The sequence below is a fragment of the Macaca mulatta genome, chromosome X (genome assembly GCF_049350105.2).
Source record: "Macaca mulatta isolate MMU2019108-1 chromosome X, T2T-MMU8v2.0, whole genome shotgun sequence".
In the NCBI taxonomy this organism is placed as follows: Eukaryota; Metazoa; Chordata; class Mammalia; order Primates; family Cercopithecidae; genus Macaca; species Macaca mulatta.
Window position 1 is genome coordinate 8,123,593 of NC_133426.1, and position 23,068 is coordinate 8,146,660.

The window sequence follows — 23,068 nt, forward strand, 5'->3', positions numbered from 1 at the left end:
GAACCAGCATCCCAACTGCATAACCAGATGTGTAGACTGGATCTCTTCTCAATGTGTTTTCTATTATGTAAATGATTAGCATTTTTCTCTTTAAAATTATTTTTGAACAAATTAGTCATCTGAAATCTAAATGATTCTGTTGAAAAATTAGCAAACATTATCATATGGCACCCTGCAATATGTGACATACACTTTTTTTCTTTAAAATGCAAGAAATAGTCTGCTGAAATCAAAAGAACAAAAACCCAATGCTTTTTAAAAATGTTGAAAATCTATGGATAGAAAAATCAATTAGGATAAGCAATCTACAATTGCATACTCATTGTGAGATTTTATTATTACTATTAATTTTTATCATGTATCTAAATGACATAAAAATGTAGCAAGATGTATTGTTCTAGTGATTTAATCACTACTTGATATCTCTCATAAAGGTAATTAGAACTCTAGAATTTGTATTTACATCACATTAAGGCATTGGGCTGGCTACTGGATGCAAAATGTTGAAAATTTATTTGTGAGAAGTTGTATAAATCTATTTCCAGAGGTCTGAAGTTTAAATATTGTATATATTAATTATTTATGGAAATACTAAATCAACTCTGCGATCGGGTCTTTTTGAAAAGAAACCGATTGACGTACAATTAATTCTTGGTTTATCCACGGCAAAGGGAAACTATAGGTCACAAATTAGTCTGAATCTTTAGGTTTGTAAAATTTTTTAACTTTTCTTTCTCCCTGCCCAAACCATTTTTGCTACAGTTGGAAGCCAAGAGAGGCAGTGGGATTTGGCAACAAAACAGTAAAATGTATCACTCTCTGGAGGAAAGATTGTCTCACCAAGCCATAAAATAGACGTACTATAGAAAGGAAAAAGGAAGTGCCCCCAAATGCACTCATTTGTGTTCTACCTGTAGAAGATAAGCCTTTTAAAGTTTCTACAGCTCTATGAAGAATTGCATTTCATAGAACTAGCACCAGCAGGCATCTCCAATCATGTTACTATTTCCAAGCCTTCTATTTTGATGCTAATAATTTTATTTAAAAAGTAAAAGAAAGGATCTCTGCTGTTTGTTTTAAACTATAGTCTATGAAGGTTAACTTACTTCCAGGCATCAGTTAAGTGCAGTTTTTACAGCATAGCCCAAATGCAGTGCTCAAATATAATAGGGAATTTTGTTGATCATATTTTCAAGACACCCATCGCTTTTAAAAACTCAAGTGACCAGTATAAAAAGCTCTTGAAGCTATAAAATCAGTACTTTCTATCTTCCCTTCCACAAACACAACAGACCAAACAGAAAGTATGTATGTATGGGTTTTTATAATTTTAAAATATTTTAAAAAATTAATTCAATAAGTAATAAAATGAAACATATACAGAGGTTGGTAAATGTCCATTTACTTAAAGGTTAGAAAAACAATTTGCCCACTTAAAGAGTATTGTGAGCATGACAATCTCAGTAATAACCTACTGGACCATGTGGGGGGTTAGTGTCACATGGATCCTTGTACCCCAATGCCCATTATAGATGACAGAAAATAGTAGGCACTCCATAAATGTGTATTTAACTGAAATGTGTCAATACTTCTCCAATCAAGTGACAGCAGCCCCTTGTAAAGGTAAACTGGGGAAAATGTTAAGAAAATGTTATTTTGGATTTCCAAACAGCAGTATGCAACACTTTAATACATAAATAATGAATGAATGAGGAACTTCAGGTTTTCAATATTTATCCCATAGAATTTGGTTCTCTATACAGCACACACTGTATCTAGTTTTATATGCTTCAACCCTACAATGTAACAATCCCATGTTATTAATTAGTCTAAAATGATTCATAAAGTAGTGATTTTGTTAGATTAAAAATATTCTATATTGACAAATCTTTTACTTGGCCTATTAGATAGACAGGTAGGTAGATAATGGATTTAGATACATTTTGGGACAGGGTCTCACTCTGTTGCCCAGACTGGAGTGCAGTGACATGATCATGGCTCATTGTAACCTCGAATTCCTGCGCTCAAATGATCCTCCCACCTCAGCCTCCCGAGCAGCTATGACCACAGGCACGTGCCACCATGCCTAGCTAATTTTATTATGTTTGTAGAGATGGGGATATCTTGCCATCTTGCCCAGGCTACTCTTGAACTCCTGCCTCAGCCTCCCAAAGTGCTGGGACTGAAGAGGTGAGCCACTGTGCCAGGCCTTAGTTAGCCTATTATATAATAACACAACGATGCCCAGTGAGTGTTTCCATTAGGGCTCCATACATTCAAAACAAAAATGACAGGCGAGCTAGCCCAGGTGGGAGCAGATATTAGATCTATTTCTGCTACCTACTACCAAATCACTTAGGCATAGGCTGCAACCTCAGTTTCAGCAGCTGTGAACGGACAGCCAAGGACTAGTTAATCTCAACCCACCATGACTCCCACTCTTATTAAGGAAAACAATTACACAGACCTAGCAGAGACAGAGAGAGGGAGGCAATCTTATTTCACATTAGTTTGTTTGGGGCAATAAGAAGGCATCTTGGAGGTAGGAAAGACAGTGATTATGAGTATCCTACGATTGCAGGCTGGTTTGTGCGCTGACTGGGCACATGGTTTTCTCCTCGCAAAGTCAAGGGATGGGTTGGAACGGACTGTTTCCCTGGGGCTTGTGTATATCAGTCCCCCTCTCCTCTTCTGAGAGTGAAGAAGCAGCTGGACTCCAGGTTGGGAATGCCAAAAGGGGCTTCAAATGGCTCATTAGCTAAGATGGTGAAGGAGTTGCTACAGGCTCTATTTGCCCTCCTTTTACACACACTAACATATTCAGAGGCACTGTCAAAGCTCCCAGGATATGAAGACAGCCTTCCTTGAGGGACTACTGAAGAAAGCAAGAAAAAATATCTACCTGCATATATGTCTTTTTTTGCAAAATAACAATCTATTAACTAGACTGCCTTCGTTACACAAAAGTCATTGTCAGGTCAACAGAGTCTGTTTATTCTATTTGTAGTTGATTCCCATTGATTCTGTCTCTCTCCACAAAAATCTAAGTTAAGAGCTAATTTGTAGTAGAAGAGTGACTTCAGTACTTTAACAAAAGTTCATCTGGTTTCATTAAATGTAGTTTTACATTGAAAGTATCTCTGCATCATTAGTCATTTATTCTGGCCCTTTCTACAATATTCCGCTTATTCTCTAGTGAAACAGGCATATTTGAAATTCATAGTAACTCTTCAGTCCTTTTATAAAAGTGCATATTTTAATTTATATTATCTCTTTAAAACACTATAGGTTTTACAAAAGGGTTTAAAAAGACCATTCCAAAAGCATCCTATTTTTATGGTGAATGCTACTCATACATAGCATATTATCTTTAATGACAGATAAAATTTCCTATTAACAGAGGCTTTAAAAATTAGATGGTTTTAAATTTCGCAATAGTGACTTGCTGTAGTTTAAAATAAGAGGCATGAACACAATAAAACTTTAAAACTATTAAAGAAACATCACTTGGTAAGAAGAGAAAAGCAGCGATTATTTTGAATGTAAGACATAGTACTTATGGCGTGTTTCCAACGATAAATAAATGGTTGAATTACATAGATTTCAGAGGAAGGTATTCCCAAGTGGGAGCTAAAGGAAGATGGGACAGATACCTAACTTCTGGGAGATGTGAATTGTTATGAGTGTTAGAGTAACATGGACTTCCAAAAACAGGCAGCCAGCACATAAATCAAAACTGGCATTGATGGTGAATACTGCTTTATACACATTTTTTTTAAGTACCGGTATTTAGAAACAATATGGATTTGGCATGTGTGTGTGAAAGACACACAGAGAGAAAGACATCTGTTACTCTCTGTACTTTAATGAATACTGCCTGCTGACTGACTCTATATTAGGGGTCCCCAGCTCCCGGGCCACTGACTGGTAGCAGGCTGTGGCCTGTTAGGAACTGGGTCACACAGCAGGAGATAAGTGGTAGGTGGGTGGACAAAGCTTCATCTCTATTTACAGCCGCTCCTCATCACTCACATTACCACCCGAACCTCCTGTCAGATCATCAGCAGCTTTAGATTCTCATAGGAGCGTGAACCCTATTGTGAACTGCACATGTGAGGGATCTAGGATGCAGGCTCTTTATGAGAACCCAATGCCTGATGATCTGTCACTGTCTCCCGTCACCCCCAGATGGGACCATCCAGTTGCAGGAAAACAAGCCCGGGGTTCCCACCAATTCTACGTAATGCTGAGTTGTAGAATTATTTCATTACATATTTCGATTTATTCTAGTGTACCTAGTAGAGCTTACTTGAATCAGTCTGACTGGAGAAAAAGACAAAAAGCTTCCTGAATTGTTGCTGTCCATCACATCTGTCAAATTAAACAGAATTAATACGAATGACTTGCTCTGCCCCAAGTCGAGTTAATATGGTTGATCTCTATGGGTCTGTGAATATGTTAAGATGTCTGTATGTGGTATAAAATAAATTTTCTTAAGATTTTGTTTTTTAGACTTTTCACGCTTACGATGGACACCCTTCCCTAGGCACAGATACATGTGACACTGCATGTCTCTTCACACCCCCAGTGCTGCCCCTTACCTTTGTACAGAGTCTTGGGTACTTGGCAGGTGTGTCCACACCCATTTGAACAACATTTCTTCACCCCAGAGCACTCATTGTCAACTTCGCAGCTTTCAACACAGGCGGCCGCAAATCCACTGGCTTTCTCAGGAGCCGGGCAGTCCCCCTGCTTTACCAACAGGATGTATTTGAGGAACTCACAGCTGGTCAAGCATTCGTAGCTCTTCTTAGGGAAGAGAGGCTAAGACAAAGAAGAATTTTAAAAAATATTCCATTAAAGACACATGAAGTCTGATTTCCAAGACATCTGAAAGGAAGTTCCACATTTTTTCCCTGTCAAACTTTTGCTTGAATATTTGACAAAATGCATATATTTGTTTTCTTTTCTCCTACCAAAGTGACACATTTTGTGCTGATTTCTCAAAGGAACATAATCCATAAGTGATGATTTTATATTGCATGCAACAGACACACACCAAGTATATGCGCCCACGTTCACAGATCATATATTCTACCTTGGTCAAAGATGTTTGTCAAAAAAACTGACTATAAATAGTCACCAAACCTGTTCAGTACAATTTGAGGGCCCTTTTTGGATTGTATACATTACATGTATAGCACATCACTCTCTTTAATTTTTTTCTTTCTCTCTCTGTTTTTTTTTTTTTTTTTTTTTTTTTTACAGTTAAGGTCTCACTTCGTCACCCAGGCTGAAGTACAATGGTGCAATCATAGTTCACTGCAGCCTTGAACTCCCAAACTCAGGCAATCCTCCTGCCTCTGCCTCCCAAGTAACTAGAACTATAGACACACACCACCATCCCTGGCTAATTTTTATTTTTTGTAGAGATGAGGTCTTTCTATGTTGCCCAGGGTGGTATTAAGTCCTGGCCTCAAGCAATCCTCCCACCCTTAGCCTCCCAAAGCACTGGGATTGCAGGCATGAGCCGTTGTACCTGGCTACTTTTTCATGTATCATAAATACTCATCAAAATAGCAGGAGCTCTAAAAAACTTTACAATTCTCACAATGATAGCATATTTGTTGGAATTATATAGCACAGTTGTCTAAGCCTGCTAATTGAACATATTTCAATAATTTCCAGCCTTTATGATTAACATGGAATTGTCAATGAGCTGTGCAGTAGAAGAATGTGAATCTTCTTTAAAAATCAGCCCACACCTATGTCATCTGTGACATAGTTGGGGTCTGAACAGCATCTTGCTGAGGACATTTTGGTTGAGCCCAGAATCAATCAACCATTAGTGAGAATAGGAAGCCCTGGACTTATTAGAGGAATGCATTATTGAAAAAGCCTGAGTAATGTGAAAGAGCCATTTATCAAATGCCTATTTTTCCTTAGGAAAAAATGGTTCAGGACAGCACTCGGTCATCCCTAAGACAGGAGCTGCAATCGGAAGATAATGGCTTTTTTCTGCCACTGAACAGAGGAGTTGCTGAGACTTCTAAAAGCTGTCCCACCCAGGGAAAGAAAGGGAAGGATGCTCTCTGTGCTCTTGCCCTCCTTTTTCCTATGGAAGAGAATGGCCAAGACAGCCCCACCAGCCCCAGCCCTCCACCCAGCCCTATCCCTAACCCTCTTTTTGCTTTATAGAAGATGGCTGAAAAGATGATCACCATAACCCTAACTTTTACACCAAGCCTCCTTTTATCCTTATGGGAGATGGTTTCCATGATAACTACTATTCCATTAAAGACACATGACGTCTGCTTGAATGTTTAACAAAATAGATGTATTTGTTTTCTTTTCTCCTATCAAAGTGACATTTTCTCTTATCAAAATGCATTTTCACCTGGAATGCCTGTGCACAGCCAGGTTAAATTTCACTGTCTTCCTTTTACCTAGGGGTGGCTATGTTGTTGTGAATGGAATGTAATCAGCAAAGTTCTGTGCCACTGTGGACCGAGGCTTGCAGATGGTGGGGGATGGTGCCCTCATGTTCTTTATTAGCTGGATATGGGTAGCACCACAGCTGTAGGGAATGGTGGGGCCACAGGAGGAGAGATGCCAGAATGCTGTCTGCCCATATGGAGAAGGACAGCACCCTGCCGGAACAGCTACCTTGAACCGCTCCATGGGCATAAAACAAGTACGCACATGTTTGAACTCTTGTACATATCAAGCTCCGTTCGCTACAACCATTCAGGCTACTTGAACCAATGCAAAGGCCATCCAGTGAAGGGCTGCCATGGTTGCTCAACGTTGGAAGTGGAAGATGGACAAGGAGGACCCTTTCTGTTTATCTGATGTCACAACAGGGTTAGGAATATAAGAAATAAATGTGGTGGCTTTGGTGAACAGAAGTCCAGGGGGAGAATAGGAACATCATGCAGCTCAACGCCAGCATGCTGTTTGATGCTCCACAGTGATCCCTAACCAGGGCTCATTACTGGTAACAACTGGGAACACCTGGGTTACACCTGAAGGATACCTGGGAACACTCGCCTGTGTGCTGCCTGCTGCTGCTCCCTGATGACTAAATATGCCTCTGTACCATCGTGACACCTGTGTAACACCAGCTTATCCCTACCACTGCCTCATAATGCCTGGGCAACACCTGGAAAACACCTGATAAGACCAGCCCATGTGTTGCTGTTGCTTCTCAATAGTGATTGAATATGGTTCCCGACCGCAAGGTAACACCTGCCAAACCTGCCAGCATGCTGCTGGCTGCTCCTCACTGTCAAACAAGCATGACCCTTTAGTCAGATAGGTGTCTGGTAGCACCTAGATACCCTGGAGACAGGAGGTTATCTAGGCAGGAGACAGTGAATGGTTTGGGCTATTAACCAGAGAGTATTTCACCAATAGCGGAGGTATGTTATAAAACAAACACACAAACAAGCAAACAAACAAAAAAACCACCATTATCAAAGTCTCTAGTGGGAGGTGGGAGGTTGGTGGGAGGAATATCTCTCTTTTCCAAAAAGACAGATAGTTCATTAATTTTAGCCTATGATTCTCAGATTGATGATGACTGGAAATTCCACTGAAGACTCAAAACATAACTTCAGCAAGGAATATCTTAGTAATCCTAGGATAAACTACCATTTCAACATAAATTATTCTCCACTGTCTCACCTGGTTATTTCCCCCAAACAATGTTCAATTAAAATATGCGTAAGAGTTAAGACGGCAAATGTTATATTATGTGCATTTTACCACAATTAAAAAAAAAATTGTGATGAGAATGTGTGCAGCACCACATTGTATTGTTTCATAGTGACAATAATCTTTCTGATACTGTAAATTTAGTGGATGACAAAGCATCAGCACTTCATTACAAGTTAAATACAATTAAATGCCTGTTCTTTTCTTAGATTAACAAAAGGAAAACAGTGGAAACACTAGATAGAAAAACTATAATTTCAAGGTTTGAATTAGAATTGTAGATGTCATATAAAGTTGTTTGTTAGTAATTAATCATATATAAAATGTGAAAATAACATGAGTTGACTGAACTAAAATTATTTCTCAATTTAAGAACTTTAAGGTAAAATTTAGAAGGGCCATGGTGTCAATATTGAATTGTGATAAATTTACAGCTAATTAATTAAAATAAACTTTATAAGCACTTAAAGCATTATCAACTCTGAAGGCTTTTCTCTCTTACTCTATTTCGCAGTTCATTTTTCTGTTAGCTGTTAGATGTATTTTACTTCATTGAGTTTTGAAGCTCTAAATTTAGTTTCAGATCTAAGTTAATAATCAAGGAAGTATGCTAACAGATCTGTGACAATTATATAGTGTTTGCCAACTTTCTTTTTTCAACAGTTCATATACATTACACACAATGAAAGAAAATACTTAATACCAAAATCATTGGCCACTGCCTCATGGGCTGAGATTTCCAAGTAGAAATACTTGTATTAAATCCAGCAAGTGTTTCCTGCTTGGTAGCTTGGAAATCACAGTGACTTAGTTTGCACCATGATATAATGAAATCAACTCAGTTCATACTCTTCACCTATGAAAACAGAGTATGAGTCAAGAATCAGATAAAGTTTGGATCCTCTATTCATATATTATTCTAATTATCTATATGCCAACTGCCACACACTTGAACTGTGAGGGACAGGAAAAAAGAGGCCATGTCTCCTTATCTTCATTATTTACTGAACTATTGGGGCAGACATAAAAACAAATAAACAAAGACAATGACCTAGAATAGTTACGAAGTATGTGTTCCCAATGACTCTAAAAGGGGAATGATCAAAATTAGCTCAACAATTTAGATCTTTCAGTTGATATGAGAGTTATTCTGTATGGATAATCAATGTTTTCCTTTTTGGTAAGGATTCAAACATGATTTCTTTGATTATTTTGGGGATCATAGAAACGCATATGTTCATCTTTGCACTCATGCTTCCTAGACTGGTTTATAATCTTGAAATAATACAGGTAACATTATGAATATTACATGAGGTAATGCACACAAAGAGCTAAGCACTATTGTGCATAGTTGGCCCATAATACATACTCAATAATAATTTATGTCTTTTTTTCTTTTCCCACTGCTACAAGCTTACTCTTTAACATTTCAAAATTCTTCTGCTATGCTGATGAAAATTTTGTAAGATCCACAGACAGAAGGAAGTCTGTATTTTTCCACAGTGTGTCCAGCCACTAGATCCCAACCCACTACTTCCAGATTAAGCACTGAAATCTGCATCTAAGGAATTGTACCCTGTACTTAAATGAAGTTCATCTTAGAGCAGTGTGGATTTGGTGCAACAATCTTACAGAGGAGCTTTATTTAGCTGTCCTATTAAAGGCAGATTTATCAAAGGGAGGTTTTGATGCTGTCTATTAATTTTCTTTCATAATTCTCTTGGATTAGGTTGAAAAAAATTATTTGTTTGAATATAAATTAGAGAACATATGGTATGTGTACATAAGGTCTCTCTCCAGGTCATTAATCATAGTTTAATGAGAATTTACTAATTGAATGGAATAAGGAGAAAAATGTGTACAGGTCAGAGAAAATGCTGTGTGAATATTAATACTCTAGATATAAACAAAATCTGCAAATTGGTCTCCAGCAGGAAATCCTGTGAACAAATGTAATTTGAGTGTCACAAAAGTATAATAACTTCTGACCATTAAGCATGTAAAATTTCATGTGATAATACAAGTTAATTACTCAGAGATTTGTTAAAAGGAATGAGAAAATATTAGAAAAAGACATTCAAATCAGTATGCATGTAATACCCATCAATTTTATGGTGAATAAACACGTGTGACAACATAGAGATATATATATATATATATATATATATATATATATATATATATATATGCTCCATGTTCTATTTCCTGTTTCTACAATTATATGCAGGCAATGAAGGCAAATTGTTAACTGTAAATTTAGTTTTTATAACTATAATTCAGTTTTATAAAACTATTCATATGATTAATTTCACAAATCACACAAATGTCACTTTCAAATTATTATTATTTTTATTTTGAGACAGAGTCTCACTCTGTCACCAGGCTGCAGTGCAGTTGCACAATCTCAGCTCACTGCAACCTCCAACTCCCTGGCTCAAGCAATTCTCCTGCCTCAGCCTCCCAAGTAGCTGAGATTACAGGCATGTGCCACCATGTCCAGCTAATTTTTGTATTTTCAGTAGAGACAGGGTTTCACCATGTTGGCCAGGATGGTCTCGATCTCCTGACCTCAAGTGATCTGCCCGCCTCAGCCTCCCAAAGTGCTGGGATTACAGGTGTGAGCCACCACACCCAGCTAAATGTCATTCTTTTGCCAGGTCATTGGCTCCAATTTAAAATTTGAAAAGAATATGGTCACTGCACCCATTAATTTTGTTTATTTTGCCCTTACTGTCCCCAAAACTAAGAAAGAAATAGTCTGCAAAGACTATGTATTTTTCTAGATCAGTGATTAATAGTATCTAATGGATGTCATTATGCCTCCAAAGAAGAGATAAAGCAAAGTGTTAAAGAAAAATATCTTTGAGGTGCATTGGATTAAGTAAAAAATCTTTCATATGTTAAGGAATAGATATGTTATACTATATATTAATATGCAGTATTAATGAATTCTCATATATCCCTCCTACATGTCATCTCCTAAGAGCTAAAAACTAAAATGTGGTTTTTAGTGCCTTACCTGGGTAATATGCTACGCTCCACTAAGAAGAAAATGAATAAAACATTAATTTATCCACCTGTGGCAAGTGGCTAAAAATAAAATTAAATACTAACAAAAGTAGGCAACATTTCTTGAACACTTTCAAAAAGAGAGACAGTACTATCTTTGTTTAGTTTGGCATAAAATGCAAGGTAAATAATCTGTTCAGCAATCATGAAATGACAAAGACATCCAATTCAGTAAATTACCTTAATGTGTTTAAAATCACATAAATACTAGGCTTCAGCTTTGAAGAGAACATTGCATTTGGCTATTTGGTTCAATTCAACAGACTTCTACCATATGTCAATTCTCTAGGATTATAATTGCCTTTGCAAAGAGTCAAGGAATTGGGGGCTTCTCTTCCTGCTCCTAGCCAACAACCAGGATTGTGGACTACAATGAAACTTCGAACATACAATTTCCTGAAGTGAGTGCTCCATCATTATCACCACTGTCATAACCACCACCATCACCGTCATTACCATCATCATTAGCAGTGGCAGTTAGTCACCAAGAGATGCTGATGTCTACCACATCCCTCACTCTACCCCAGCTGCTTTACTTTCTCATTTCACCTATTCTTGCCCAGTCCCCACAGCTGTTATTATTTCCACTTTACAAATGGGGAAACAGCAGCTCAGGAAGATCCTAACATAGCCCAGATCACGAAACACGTAAGAGTCTGGGCAACGATGAGAGCCAGTGTTTTCTGAGGACCCCACCATATCAGGGTAAAATAAGAAGACTGGGCTCGCCCAGTGGCTCTCAGCTTGCTTCCCTATTAGAATTTCCCAGGGAGCTTCTAAAACTGATGTCTTGGGTGAACTTTTGACCCGTTTCTTCAGCATTCCAGGCATGGACCCCGGAAACTGCACTTTGGAAAGAACTGTAGATGGTCCCAATGTCTGGCCAAGACTAGAAATCTGCTGGATGAATAGCTCTCTAATTTGTGTTCAGTTATTAGATTTCATGATTCTACATGTTTAGAAATAATCTGAATATTCAAAAATGCAGTCTTACACTTCCTGGGAAGAGACAGTAGGGTGATTTCAAATTTCTTTTTTTGTATTCCTTTTCTTTAGCAAACGAATTTTTAATCTTAATTCTATGCTGAGTAGTTGAATAGCTCCATTTACCTAGATACAGAAAAAACAAATGCATTTATAAACAGGAAATCTAAGTGTACATAAACTCCTAGAGATCACTGAGGGTAACTAAATTAAATTACTCCAAACTATAATCCAGGGGTTACTGAAAATCTGATTCTGATACATCAGTCTCTGTATGTACAAAAGATATATTTCAGGATGCTCAAAATTAAAGAACTGACATTCTAAACACCAAGCAATCATTGAATTAAAGTATGTTGGTAATTCTTTGTACACAATGTCTCTGAAGTCAGTGACATCAAAAAAATAGCACATGCCCTTCCTTTTGTATTTTCACTATATTAAAAAGCAACAGTACAAATGCTATGGTGTTAAAAAGGATCCTTAATTTTAACGAATGAACTTTTATAAACAACTATGTAATAAAAGGAAAATAGTATCTTAATACATAAAAGTTTTTGTTAAACAAGATTTTACAGTTTTTAAATCAGAAAATGTTAAGATTAAATTCTTTCAAAGGTTCAAACAAAAAAAGCAACCTGCACAATTTCCATAAAATGTGTCTTTGTACACATGTCCTGGGCACTTTGAAAATGTTAAAATCATTAAAGTTTGACTTCCGCCGCTGCTGCCCCCATCTCAGCGTTGCCCTCTCCCTAACATGGCCAAAGGGTCTGATTCCAAATTTCTGAAAACTTCACTCCCAAAGCGCACAGTGAGGTGAACAGAACGTGAATTCAATACAAGAGCATGAAGACAAGGTAGCGAGACAATGAAATGAGATGAAAAGGGATAGAAAAGAGTTAAACAAAAATATAAAATGTGAAATAAGACAAAAACATAAAGTTAAGAAATAAACTAGAAGTATCAAGGATCATCTGAGGTCAGGAGTTTGAGACCAGCCTGGCCAACATGGAGAAACCCCATCTCTCCTAAAAATACAAAAATTAGCTGGGTGTGGTGGCAGGCACTGTAATCCCAGCTACTCGAGAGGCTGAGATGGGAGAATCCCTTGAACCCAGGAGGCAGAGCTTGCAGCGAGCCAAGATTGAACCACTGCACTCTAGCCTGGGTGACGGAAGGAGGGAGGGAGGCAGGGAGGGAGGGAGGCAGGGAGGGAGGGAGGGAGGAAGGAAGGAAGGAAAGGAAGGAAAGGAAGGAAAGGAAGGAAAGGAGGGAAGGAGGGAAGGAGGGAGGGAGGGAGGGAGGGAGGGAGAGAGGGAAGGAAGGAGAGAGAGAAAGAGAGAGAGATCAAGGAATGAAATAGAAAAAAATTATAAATCAAAGGGCATGTTATGTTCCAGGAATAACTGAAAAGAACAAGCAACACTGGAATATAGCTTCTGCTTCTGAACACCAAAGGGAAAACTTTAAATTTTCAGACATTCAGGTAAAAAAGGCAAGCTGATTATGAGGAATAAAATATAATTGCTACCAAATGTCTCTCTACTAAATTTAGTATGTGAAGCTAACAAAGCAATGTCTATGTAATTCTAAGGAAAATAAACTCTGTGTGAGTGGATGTGTCTTGTGGGGGGGTTGTGTGGGGGGCAGAGGGGAGGAAGTGCCATGCAATGGCAAAACCTAGCAATCCTATCGTAAACAGAAAACAAGAACAAATGGGCTAGTACAATATTCAGTGCCCAGATAAAATAAAGTAATACTTACAGAAGAAAAAAAAGTTGTCCAATCCAAGTGTACTTTAGATATAACTGTAGGTAAAATTTCTCATGCATAAACTTAAAGAAAACATGTGTTCATCCATAGACCCCTTTTTAAAAACAAAGATATGAAATAAATTTACAAAATTAAGCATAAAGTGGACAAAAGAATCAGTAAAATTATTTTTCTATGTACGTAAATATGAAACTAATATTAAAATAAGAATGATGGTTAGGAGGGAGAATTTGCTATGATAAAACTAAGAATTTTCAAATAACAATTTATTAGAAAAACTGGTAGGTGGAAGGAGTGGTGGAGAAAACCTATGAGTGTGACTTATCTTGAACTTTATATTAGAACATCAGTAAATAATAAAACAAATATAGAATTGAAAGAGTAACAGTTCCAACCTCATAATATCTTTTATATTTTCTTTTTTTTTTTTTTTTTTTTTTTTTTTTGAGACAGAGTCTCGCTCTGTCCCCCAGGCTGGACTGCAGTGACCGGATCTCAGCTCACTGCAAGCTCCACCTCCCGGGTTTACGCCATTCTCCTGCCTCAGCCTCCCGAGTAGCTGGGACTACAGGCGCCCACCACCTCGCCCGGCTAGTTTTTTGTATTTTTTAGTAGAGACGGGGTTTCACCGTGTTAGCCAGGATGGTCTCGATCTGCTGAGCTCGTGATCCGCCCGTCTCGGCCTCCCAAAGTGCTGGGATTACAGGCTTGAGCCACCGCGCCCGGCCTTATAATATTTTCTTTATAATATTTTGGGGTCTCTTTTGTCTTCTTTTGCCTTCAAGTAATATTAAACTTTAAGCATTTATTTGAAACTAGTGTGCACAAAACTTCCAGGTGCTGGCCTGTGGCCAGTCATTTAAGTAGGTATTAGGAGAACAGTCTTGGCCTTGCTGTGTTCACACTTTTCTGCACGGTAAACCGTGGCTGTTTCTACGTGGTAAATCTGGAGTGATGGTTTGGTTTTACTTTTCTGTGCAGTTTGTTTTCTTAATTTTTAATGGACATGTATAGTTTCTATCAAAAATAAACAGTATACTTGGCTGGGTGTGGCGGCTCACGCCTATAATCCCAGCACTTTGGGAGGCCAAGGCAGGCAGATCACTTGAGGTAATGGGTTTGAGACCAGCCTGGCCAACATGGCAAAACCCCATCTCTATTAAAAATCCAAAAAATTAGCCAGGTGTGGTGGCACACAACTGTAATCCCCGCTACTTGGACGACTGAGGCAGGAGAATCTTCAAACTAGGAGATGGAGGTTGCAGTGAGCCAAGATTGAGCCACTGTGCTCCAGCCTGGGCAACAGAGTGAGTGAGACACCATCTCAAAAAAAGAAAATAGAGTGTACTTTTTAAAAAGTAAGGAAAATTGCCAAGTGTGTCTTTCAAAGAAGACATCTAAACACTATGCATGAAATAAGAAAAATAACTCTCCATTCAAATGTTACTAATTTATGCTTGGAAGTATTACTATAATTTGTTTGGAAACCCAATTATAAAGACTAATTTGTTAGATGTGATTGCAATTAATTGGATTCCCAGGCAAATTATAGACATTGGCCATGGAAAATATAAAATTAGGAAAATGTAAAATTAGGAGAAAAGCAGAAACATGCATATTAAGGAAGTCACTTTTCTACAAGTACATACCCTCTTCTTTCAATTATAGTAATCTCTACTTATGTTTATCTTGGCTTCCTTCTTCCTGACCTGGCTCTTCTATTTATTTTGAAAACAAATGTATCACCTTGTATGAGTCAGCCTTCAGAATCTTGCTGCAATATTTCTAGAAGATCATGAGGCACATAAATAGCTCAAGAAGTTCACAAATCCCTAGAGAATTAGCGATGGTTCAGGTACCACATTTAAACTATGATTTCTTTCCCTCTCCTACTTTCTGCATTTGTTAGTAGTGATTACCAAGAATGCCAATGCAATGTTGAGCCCACTAAACCATTTATATACTGATTTATAGACCAAACTGGCATTCTAGGTACTAGGAATTTAACGGTGAACAGGTGCAACTGTGAAAATGATGACCCACTATGCTTATAGTTTACATGTTTACTAATAAACAGGTAAAAAATCATTAAACACTTTAGTTTGCATTATAATAAAGGTAGACACAGGAAGTTACAGATATATGCACGAGATCAACAAATAATTAGACAAGGACAAAACTTTAAAGACAAGTCATCAATACTGATGATTTAAGCAGGTAAAAGTGATGTGGAAAACAGAAGAAAAAGAGAGAGGGAACAGAAACAAATACAGTCTGTCCCCTTCAGAGCATGACAAATACTTAAGTAAGATAACTGCTGTACAATTTGGGGGGCAAAATTAATTGGGCAACTGTCAGTTTCTTCAAAATATTAAAGGAGGATAAAATATTATCCTAAGCCTTAAATAAAGCTTCCAAAACACTTAGCACAGATCCTAGCACATAATAAAGGTGGCATCAGTGCTAGCCACCTTTATTAGCATCAGAATTAACATAGTTCTAGAAATTTTACAAGAAACAATAGGAATCCATATACTTAATTATAGATGGCCTAAAATCCTCATGTAAATAATTTCTTTTGAAGAGGAACAAATTAGAAAGTTGTCAAATACAGTTGTTTACTCTTTGATTTATATTGTTCAGTTTCTTTGTTCATCTCATTTTACAAACACTTTCAAATTCTACAAACTCATCACATCTATCCAAGTTACAAGAAAAAAATATCCCATATTTTATCTCTTAGAGATATTCCTTGAAATTTCTTATTTTTTTGTTTATACACAACTATATTATACCACTTCTGGACTGGTTAAATCATCACAAAATGAGATAGAAACTAACTGATATGATTAGGCTTTGTGTCCCCACCCAAATCTCATCTTGAATTGTAGTCCCCACAATCTCCATGTGTCAAAGAAGAGACTAGGTGAAAGTGATTGAATCATGGGGGCAGTTTCCCCCATGCTCTTCTTGTGATAGTGAGTGAGTTCTTACGAGATCTGGTGGTTTTATAAGGGACTCTTCCGCCTTCACTAGGCACTTTTCTTTCCTGCTGCCTTGTGAAGAAGATGCCTTGCTTCCCCGCTTCACTTTCTACCTTGATTCTAAGTTTCCTGAGGTCTCTCCAGCCATGCTGAACAGTGAGTCAATTAAACCTCTTTCCTTTATAAATTGCCCAGTCTCTGGCAGTTCTTTACAGCAGTATGAAAACAGACCAATACACTAATGTACACAGAACTTAAGTTTCCTCATTATGAACAAGTAAGGAAAAGTACAAATTCCATAAGTTAAAGGACTGGTTCCCAGGGGACATTAGGTAATATCTGGAGATATTTTTGTTCCTCACAGCTGGAAGGAATATGTTATTGGCATCTAGTGGGTATGATCTGAGAGACCAAAATAGATGCCTCTTTATCAACTGAGAGGTACACTAAGGTTAAGGAAACCAAGTTACCTATGGGTAGAGGGTTTGGGGCTTGGTTGGCATGGCACATTTCTAAATTCCTACAGCTAAACTTGTTAACAATAAGAGCTATCAACTCTGATTTACAACCCAGACCTCTACAACTATGACTGGACAGAAGACTGGCCTTACAAAGATTATTTTCTGATAAGCAACTGCAGACTACAAGCCAGTTTCGGCTAGATTACAGAGGCTGTGCACAAACTCTATGTCCTGTAGTTCACTTTTCAATGTAAAGAGCCAAGTTCCACCTCATTTTAATGCTAAAACCCCGTCCCAAAGTGAACATTGACTGTTATGTTATTATGAGGGTATTTTAAGAAAGTTAACCCAAGATTTAGCAGAAAAATGCCTGAGAAAGCTTCATCAGAGAGCCTTTCTCCACCACAGCAGTGGCCCTGCTCATTCCTCTCATCAAATAACAGCAATTTTGCCAGAGTTTCAGTGGGAAATCATTAGGCATCCACCTTACAGTCCTGATTTGTCTCCTTCTGACTTGTTTTTATTTCCTGTTCTTATAAGACTCTTTAAAGAGCACCCATGTTTCTTCAGTGAATAATATTTTTTAAAACCTACATTGACATAGTTAAATTCCCAGGACCCTTAGTTCTTTAGGGACGGACTAGGTGGCTGGTAACATCACTTACAAAAGTGTCTTAAGCTTGATGGAGCTTATGTTGGGAAACAAAGCTTATACGTTTTATTTTTAGCTTTTGATTCCATTTTTCCATGAACTTTCTGAAGTCTTCTTGTGTATGCAACCATGTTATTCAGACATTGGACAATAGGTAGCACAAGACAAGAAAACTTACAAGGACACAAATGAGATGAGCTCTAATTTTGCCAAAAAAATGATTTGACATAGTTTCAAATCCACAGTGCAAGGAAGGCTGATCCGAAGATAGCTCTGCAATTTTTCCAAGTTGTGGAGAGATTAAAGCTTGAGGCTGAGATGGCCAGATCTTGTGGGCAGACTATCAAGCAGGATGAAACTGCATGAAGAGAGAAACTTAGAGGGGTTTAAAGGGACCCTTTGATTTCTGGTTGAATACTGACTTTAATGTGCATGGCTTCAAACTGCATAAGTCTGGGGAAAGAATAACCAGACAGCAATAAAGGAAACCATTCTAGCAAAAACTCACATTTCAACCAGTCAGAGTGGAGAGAATGCACAATTCATGAAGCATTGGCTAGAGTCCTCAGAAGGATATCATCTTAGTAATGAGATTAATTGGGCCTAGTCTAAAGGCTACTCTAAACCCTCCCCCAAGAAAGCTGAAAAGAAACCTCAAAATAAGAAAATGAATCTCAAAAGGAACTTAACTACATGCCAGAACAAAGTCTAAAACTTTCTAGAAAGATAAGCAAAATTCAACACACGAAAATTCGACATCCAATCAAAAATAGTCCAGTGTGCAAAGAAGCAGGAAATTGTGGCACAGAAAATGAGAAAAAAGGGATCTACAGAAGCAGGACCAGAAATTATAGAGATGGTATAATTAACAGCAAAGGACATTTAAGAACTAATATAAATATGCTCCATATGCCCAGGAATGTAGAGGAAAACATGGACATAGGGAGGACAGGAATGAAAGATACAGAACAAAGCTGCATAGAAATTCCAGAAGTAAAAAAACAAAGAAACGAAAAATATGGGAGGTTCCAAGATGGCTGAATAGGAACAGCTCCAGTCTGCAGCTCCCAGCATGAGTGATACAGAAGACGGGTGATTTCTGCATTTCCAACTGAGGTACTGGGTTCATCTCACTGGGGCTTGTCAGACAGTGAGTGCAGCCCAGGGAGCAGGGTGGGGCCTCGCCTCACCTGGGAAGCACAAGGGGTCAGGGAATTCCCTTTCCTAGCAAAGGGAAGCCATGACAGATGGTACGTACCTGGAAAATTGGGACACTCCTACCCTAATACTGAGGTTTTCCAATGGCCATAGTAAACAGCACACCAAGAGATTATATACCATGACTGGCTCAGAGGGTCCCATGCCCACGGAGCCTCGCCCACTGCTAGCACAGCAGTCTGAGATCGAACTGCAAGGCGGCAGCGAGGCCTGGGGAGAGGCGTCCACCATTGCTGAGGCTTGAATAGGTAAACAAAGCAGCTGGGAAGCTCAAACTGGGTGGAGCCCACCACAGCTCAAAGAGGCCTGCCTGCCTCTGTAGACTCCACCTCTGGGGGCAGGACATAGCTGAACAAAAGGCAGCAGAAACTTTTGCAGACTTAAATGTCCCTGTCTGACAGCTTCGAAGAGAGTACTGGTTCTCCTGGCACAGAGTTTGAGATTTGAGAACAGACAGATTGCCTTCTCAAGTGCGTCCCTGACCCCCGAGTAGCCTAACTGGGAAATAGTTCCCAGTAGGGGCCGACTGACACCTCATACAGCCAGGTGCCCCTCTGAGATGAAGCTTCCAGAGGAAGGATCAGGCAGCAACATCTGCCGTTCTGCAATATTTGCTGTTCTGCAGTCTCCGCTGGTGATATCCAGGCAAACAGCATCTGGAGTGGACCTCCAGCAAACTCCAACAGACCTGCAGCTGAGAGTCCTGACTGTTAGAAGGAAAACTAACCAATAGAAAGGACATCCACACCAAAACCCCATCTGTGCATCACCATCATCAAAGACCAAAGGTAGATAAAACCATAAAGATGGGGAGAAACCAGAGCAGAAAAGCTGAAAATTCTAAAAATCAGAGTGCCTCTTCTCCTCCAAAGGAACACAGCTCCTCACCAACAATGGAACAAAGCTGGACGGAGAATGACTTTCACGAGTTGAGAGAAGAAGGCTTCAGACGCTGGGTAATAACAAACTTCTCTGAGCAAAAGGAGGATGTTTGAACCCATCGCAAAGAAGCTAAAAACCTTTAAAAAATATTAGACGAATGGCTAACTAGAATAAACAGTGTACAGAAGTCTTTAAATGACCTGATGGAGCTGAAAACCATGGCATGAGAACTACGTGACACACGCACAAGCTTCAGTAGCCAACTTGATCAAGTGGAAGAAAGGGTATCAGTGATTGAAGATCAAATGAATGAAATGAAGCAACAAGAGAAGTGTGGAGAAAAAAAGAGTAAAAAGAAACAAACAAAGCCTCCAAGAAATATGGGACTATGTGAAAAGACCAAATCTATGTCTGATTGGTATACCTGAAAGTGACGGGGAGAATCGAACCATGTTGGAAAACACTCTGCAGGATATTTATCCAGGAGAACTTCCCCAACCTAGTGAAGCAGGCCAACATTCAAATTCAGGAAATACACAGAATGCCACAAAGATACTCCTCAAGAAGAGCAACTCCAAGACACATAATTGTCAGATTCAACAAAGTTGAAATGAAGGAAAAAATGTTAAGGGCAGCCAGAGAGAAAGGTCAGGTTACCCACAAAGGGAAGCCCATCAGACTAACAGTGGATCTCTCAGCAGAAACTCTCCAAGCCAGAAGAGAGTGGGGACCAATATTCAACATTTTTAAAGAAAAGAATTTTCAACCCAGAATTTCATATCGAGCCAAACTAAGCTTCGTAAGTGAAGGAGAAATAAAACCCTTTACACACAAACAAATGCTGAGAGATTTTGTCACCACCAGGCTTGCCTTACAAGAGCTCCTAAAGGAAGCACTAAACATGGAAAAGAACAACCGGTAACAGCCACTGCAAAAACATGCCAAATTGTAAAGACCATTGGTGCTAGGAAGAAATTGCAACTAACGAGCAAAATAACCAGCTAACATCATAATGACAGGATCAAATTCACACATAACAATATTAACCTTAAATGTAAATGGGCCAATTGCTCCAATTAAAAGACACAGACTGGCAAATTGGATAAAGAGTCAAGACCCATCAGTGTGCTGTATTCAGTAGACCCATTTCACGTGCTGAGACACACACTGGCTCAAAATAAAGGGATGGAATAAGATCTACCAAGCAATTGGAAAACAAAACAAAACAACAACAAAAATAACAGGGGTTGCAATCCTAGTCTGTGATAAAACAGACTTTAAACTAACAAAGATCAAAAGAGACAAAGAAGGCCATTACATAATGGTAAAGGGATCAATTCAACAAGAAGAGCTAACTATCCTAAATATACATGCACCCAATGCAGGAGCACCCAGATTCATAAAGCAAGTCCTTAGAGATCTAAAAAGAGACTTAGACTCCCATACAATAATAATGGGAGACTTTAATACCCCACTGTCAACATTAGACAGATCAACGAGACAGAAAGTTAACAAGGATATCCAGGAATTGAACTCAGCTCTTCACCAAGTGGCCCTAATAGACATCTACAGAACTCTCCACCCCAAATCAACAGAATATACATTCTTCTCAGCACGACATCACACTTATTCCAAAATTGACCACATAGTTGGAAGTAAAGCACTCCTCAGCAAATGTAAAAGAACAGAAATTAAAACAAACTGTCTCTCAGACCACAGTACAATCAAACTAGAAATCAGGATTAAGAAACTCACTCAAAACTGCTCATCTACATGGAAACTGAACAACCTGCTCCTGAATGACCACTGGGTACATAACGAAATGAAGGCAGAAATAAAGATGTTCTTTGAAACCAATGAGAACAAAGATACAACAAACCAATGAGAACAAAGATAGAATCGCTGGAACACATTTAAAGCCGTGTGTAGAGGGAAATTTATAGCACTAAATGCCCACAAGAGAAAGCAGGAGAGATCTAAAATTGACATCCTAACATGACAATTAAAAGAACTAGAGAAGCAAGAGCAAACACATTCAAAAGCTAGCAGAAGGCAAGAAATAGCTAAGATCAGAGCAGAACTGAAGGAACTAGAGACACAAAAAACCCTTCAAAAAAATCAATGAATCCAGGAGCTGGTTATTTGAAAAGGTCAACAAAACTGATAGACTGCTAGCAAGACTAATAAAGAAGAAAAGAGAAAAGAATCAAATAGATGCAATAAAAAATGATAAAGGGGATATCCCCGTCAATCCCACAGAAATACAAACTGCCATCAAAGAATACTATAAACACCTCTATGCAAATAAACTAGAAAATCTAGAAGAAATGGATAAATTCCTGGACACATACACCCTCCCAAGACTAAACCAGGAAGAAGTTGAATCCCTGAATAGACCAATAACAGGTTCTGAAATTGAGGCAATAATTAATAGCCTACCAACCAAAAAGTCCAGGACCAGATGGATTCACAGCCAAATTCTACCAGAAATACAAACAGGAGCTGGTACCATTCCTTCCGAAACTATTCCAATCAACAGAAAAAGAGGGAATCCTCCCTAATTCATTTTATGAGTCCAAAATCATCCTGATATCAAAGCCTGGCAGACACACAACAAAAAAAGAGAATTTTAGACCAATATCCCTGATAAATATTGATGCAAAAATCCTCAATAAAATACTGGAAAACTGAATCCAGCAGCATATTAAAAAGCTTAATCACCACAATCAAGTTGGCTTCATCCCTCGGATGCAAGGCTGGTTCAACATATGCAAATCAATAAACGTAACCCGTCAGAACCAACAGAACCAAAGACAAAAACCACAAGATTATCTCAATAGATGCAGAAAAGGCCTTTGACAAAATTCAACAGCCCTTCATGCTAAAAACTCTCAATCAAATCGGTATTGATGGGCCATATCTCAAAATAATAGAGCTATTTATGATAAACCCACAGACAATATCATATAGAATGGGCAAAAACTGGAAGCAGAAAACAGGCACAAGACAGGGATGCCCTCTCTCACTACTCCTATTCAACATAGTGTTGGAAGTTCTGGCCAGGGCAATCAGGCAAGAAAAAGAAATAAAGGGTATTCAATTAGGAAAAGAGGAAGTCAAGTTGTCCCTGTTTGCAGATGACATGATTGTATATTTAGAAAACCCCATTGTCTCTGCCCAAAATCTCCTTAAGCTGATAAGCAACTTCAACAAAGTCTCAGGATAGAAAATCAATGTGCAAAAATCACAGGCATTCCTATACAGCAATAATAGACAAACACAGAGCCAGAACATGAGTGAACTCCCATGTACAATTGCTTCAAAGA

At 38.5% G+C, this 23,068-nt stretch overlaps 1 protein-coding gene across 2 annotated transcripts in view; it reads right to left on the bottom strand.

Moving 5' to 3' along the window:
• The window catches only part of ANOS1 (anosmin 1), a 214,002-nt gene that overhangs the window by 63,716 nt on the left and 127,218 nt on the right, over positions 1 to 23,068 (bottom strand). For both annotated transcript variants that reach the window (XM_015126912.3, XM_077988081.1), the window contains exon 4: positions 4,602 to 4,824. In XM_015126912.3, coding sequence (XP_014982398.3) covers positions 4,602 to 4,824 — 223 coding nt within the window. The remainder of the gene's footprint in view (positions 1 to 4,601; positions 4,825 to 23,068) is intronic.